The sequence below is a fragment of the Saccostrea echinata genome, unplaced genomic scaffold (genome assembly GCF_033153115.1).
Source record: "Saccostrea echinata isolate AGI-Se365-2 ecotype Australia unplaced genomic scaffold, CSIRO_AGI_Sech_v1 ptg000202l, whole genome shotgun sequence".
NCBI lineage: Eukaryota > Metazoa > Mollusca > Bivalvia > Ostreida > Ostreidae > Saccostrea > Saccostrea echinata.
This window is the reverse complement of record NW_026889951.1, coordinates 243-4,000: the sequence shown is the minus strand read 5'-3', so window position 1 is coordinate 4,000 and position 3,758 is coordinate 243. Positions and strand designations below refer to the sequence as shown.

Genomic DNA, 3,758 nt, shown 5'->3' with positions numbered 1-3,758 from the left:
AAAACAAAAAAAAAAAAAAAAAAAAAAAAAAAAAAAACATGAAAACAAATATACTAGAATGATAACACTAATAATAATGGCCATATAGTTAGCGTAGGCGTTGTGATGTGGAAAAAGTAAAATTTTATTTACTTGAGGGAGGGTATGTAAACAAATTAAAAACTGACTTTTGTTTCTTCTTCTTCTCAGAAACAGCATGTTAATATTATCATGACTTTGCAATTTGCTTCCAGTCGAAGACAAATAAACTATGTGTAATAGGTAAGTGTACTTCTTGTTTATTCATTTTGTGTTTCCATTAGTACATGTATGTAATAGAGGCATCTTTTCTAAAAATGTTGGTAGCCCTGAAAAGGGCTTTTGTAATTGGTTTAAGACAATTGGCAGTCTACGCCTTGGTGGCTTTCTTTGGGGTTTTTGACTTCTTGGCTGTGGCTTTCTTGGGCGCTTTGGTTTTCGTAGGCTTTGGAGCTGCCTTGGCTTTCTTGGGAGACTTAGTAGCTGCTTTCTTCTTGGGAGACTTGGCCTTCTTGGGTGCTGCAGGTTTCTTAACAGCCTTTTTCTTTTCTGTTGGCTTTTTCTCCCCGGTTGTCTTCTTGGGTTTGGTCGTTTTCTTGGGCTTGGCAGCCTTAGGTTTGGTGACTTTTTTGGTCTTGGGTTTCTTCTCCGTCTTGGGCTTCTCTCCCAGCTTGAAGGAACCACTGGCACCTGTACCCTTGGCCTGTTTGAGAACTCCCTTCTTGACTCCGTTCTTGAGGGCCATCTTCAGATGGGTGTTACACTAGAGGCGTCATTACCGACTTTGTAGTTGCCCATGATGTACTTGAGAATAGCTTGTCTCGAGGAACCTCCGCGCTCCTTCAGGGCAGCCACAGCAGCGCTGATCATCTCGATGTACTTGGGATGGGCGGGGACCGTCTTGGGTTTGGAAACCTTCTTCTTGGCGGGGGATTTTGCTGGTGCGGCGTCTGCCATAATTTTTTTGTCCTGTTTTCTACAACTGATGTGAACGACGTTATCGACGATAAGGAAATGAATGAAATCACCTCCGCCGATGGCCTTATTTGAGTGGCGGCGAGCGCGGACCTCCGTGAAAACTCCCCAATTGTCGAGAGCGTAGAGGATTGAACTCGTCAAACTTTGTGTTTCAATACCTGTTATTTTTCCGATTTTGTCCTCCCAATTTTACTTAATTTTCTCAAATATGTCACTGTGCGTTTTCTTGAAATAATTTCCTACATAACTGTTTTTGTTTAAGGTTCTTAATCTGTCATTTTAAAGGAGGAATTGTCTGTTGATTCTGAAAATGCGCTGTTCCCTGGAGCCCAGAAGCGACTAATTTTGATTAAAACACGAAAACAAGAGGAATAGAACACGAGTAAGGGATTGAAGTACTTACTACATTGCTATGTGATAAAACATACATGTACATTTCTTTCAATTGTCTTCTATGTTACTTAAAATCCGAATGAAAATGCAAACATTCGGCACAAACACGCGCACAATGGATAGTGATGTGTGCCTTGCATTTCATATGAAATGGAGAGAGAGAGAAAAAAAAACAATCAAACAAAAGGGTCATATGAAGGGAAATCACGGAATCTCACAAATTGTTGAATGTTCAAATATATATCTAATATACTTTCTAGATCAGTGGATGTTCACCCCCTTAAAGGGACAACATATAATTTCTTTTCGAATATTTAAATACATGACACCTACTTTATAATTATAACACCGAGGACACCGGAAAGATCCAGACCGTACGTAACGTACCACATTCGGTGGTACAACGTCTGAATTTCTCAGTATAATTATATCATAAGAATATACATAACTGACATCCTTGTAAATTACATGAAAAAAAAAAATCACATAAAAAGGGCGTGTATTTAATAATTGTAGAACACTCACTTAATTAGTAGTTATACATAAGAGAGAGACAGAGAGAGACGAACAAGGCGAATAATGGGAGTAGCTTATTCATTGATATTAATTTGTTTCTTGTAATTTACACACACAAATAATTGAGTACATGTAAATAAACAGAATGTGGTCAAAAGCCAATGTATTTAAAATCTATATCTTTCAAGTTGAACAAGACAACCAGTATATAATACAAGACAATACAATACATTGATAGAAGCATCAAATTGGTTGCACACTTTCCACGTGCAGATCATGATTCCCTGCATCTATATGTCACGTGACGATGCAGATGTGCTGCACGGCGCAGTGATGGACATCGCAATAAATGTAAAGTGTTGAAAAAAATGTCGTTTAGTCATTCGCATCGGTAGTCTATTCGAAGAAAATTTACTACCAGTTTTTAATTGTGTTAGTACTGTAAGTATCCGGAAACTGGCATCGAGTTGCTTTTATTCACTCTTATTATGGAAGCACACTTTTTTGAATAAGAACATTCAAGACATAATATAAACCACATCTTCTTATTCTTATGAGATTCTTATATTCATAACTTTTATCTATTTTTATCAATTAGGAATTTTGTCTAAATAATCATCATATAAAACAATAGCGAGGGGGAAAAAAAGAAACATTAAGGATTTAACTGAGTTACAGATCTTTTGAATATGTTAATAAAATAATGATCATATTTAAAAATATTTGTATCAAAGGAAAAAAATTGAAAGTTAGATCGCCATGTTAGATGATTTTCGCAGTTTCTAGTCTTAATTGGTCAATGAAATGGGTTTTTTTTTTTCTTATCTCTTTGTTGAGTGAGCATTCAAGTAATACGTGAGAATTCAACATTTGTACGCAGGCCTATAAGGTTTGGATTCAACTGCCTATAACGAGAAAGAAAAAAACGTACATATACGAATATACATGCGAGTCAATTTTAAAATTTATTGCTTTTGTTATTAACTTAATACATTTATTTATCATTAAATATATAACACTTTCTTTGATGTTTGATCTCTGTTCTGTGTTGAAAATTATTGAATTCGTGTGTTTCTATTATTTTCTAGCTATAATAATTGTTTACGTTTCAACTCGTTTGTAATGTAGGTATCTTTTCGAAAAGCTTATGTGGCCGTGAAAACGGCCGTTTGGTTTTGTGCTGCACACAACACAACTATAGGATCTTTTTACTTGGCGGCTTTCTGTGTCTTTTTGGGAAGGAGCACCGGCTTGGATGTTGGGCAGGACACCACCCTGCGCGATGGTCACGCCGGACAGGAGTTTGTTCAATTCTTCGTCGTTGCGGATGGCCAGCTGCAGATGACGGGGAATGATTCTGGTCTTTTTGTTGTCGCGGGCAGCGTTGCCTGCCAACTCCAAGACTTCTGCGGCCAAGTACTCAAGAACGGCAGCCAAGTACACGGGAGCGCCTGCTCCCACTCTCTCGGCGTAGTTGCCCTTTCTCAGCAGACGGTGAATACGACCCACGGGGAACTGCAGTCCGGCGCGGGAAGAACGGCTCTTGGCCTTCCCCTTCACTTTGCCTCCTTTGCCACGTCCAGGACATTCTTATCGGTTATGTTCTTTCGTGTACAGTCAACGAATAATCCAGCGACGCCCGCACGCACCAATTTAAACAACCAAGCGGATCCAACGGTGCAGCCAATTAACGCGTCGCTCTGTTGTGCCTTTAGGTGAAATCCGAACAAGTAATGTTTTTCTCGGAGGTCCGTAACAAGCTTCTCCTCCTACTCGCATATAAATAGTAAATTTTACCATTTTACTTTATTCATCTCTTCAGTTTGACCTGTCAACTTGAGATCATGCCACCC

The 3,758-nt window shown here is 38.7% G+C and overlaps 1 protein-coding gene and 1 pseudogene across 1 annotated transcript; both read right to left on the bottom strand.

Moving 5' to 3' along the window:
• Window positions 1-388: 388 nt before the first annotated feature.
• Window positions 389-975, bottom strand: LOC133177665 (histone H1-delta-like; annotated as a pseudogene).
• A 1,827-nt stretch (window positions 976-2,802) lies between these two features.
• Window positions 2,803-3,494, bottom strand: LOC133177664 (histone H2A-beta, sperm-like; the record flags this gene model as incomplete). The annotated part of the gene is made up of 2 exons (XM_061312606.1): window positions 2,803-2,810; window positions 3,102-3,494. Coding segments are annotated over 2 exons (401 nt in total), but the record flags the coding sequence as incomplete, so codon positions are not given.
• Between the last annotated feature and the right edge of the window lie 264 nt (window positions 3,495-3,758).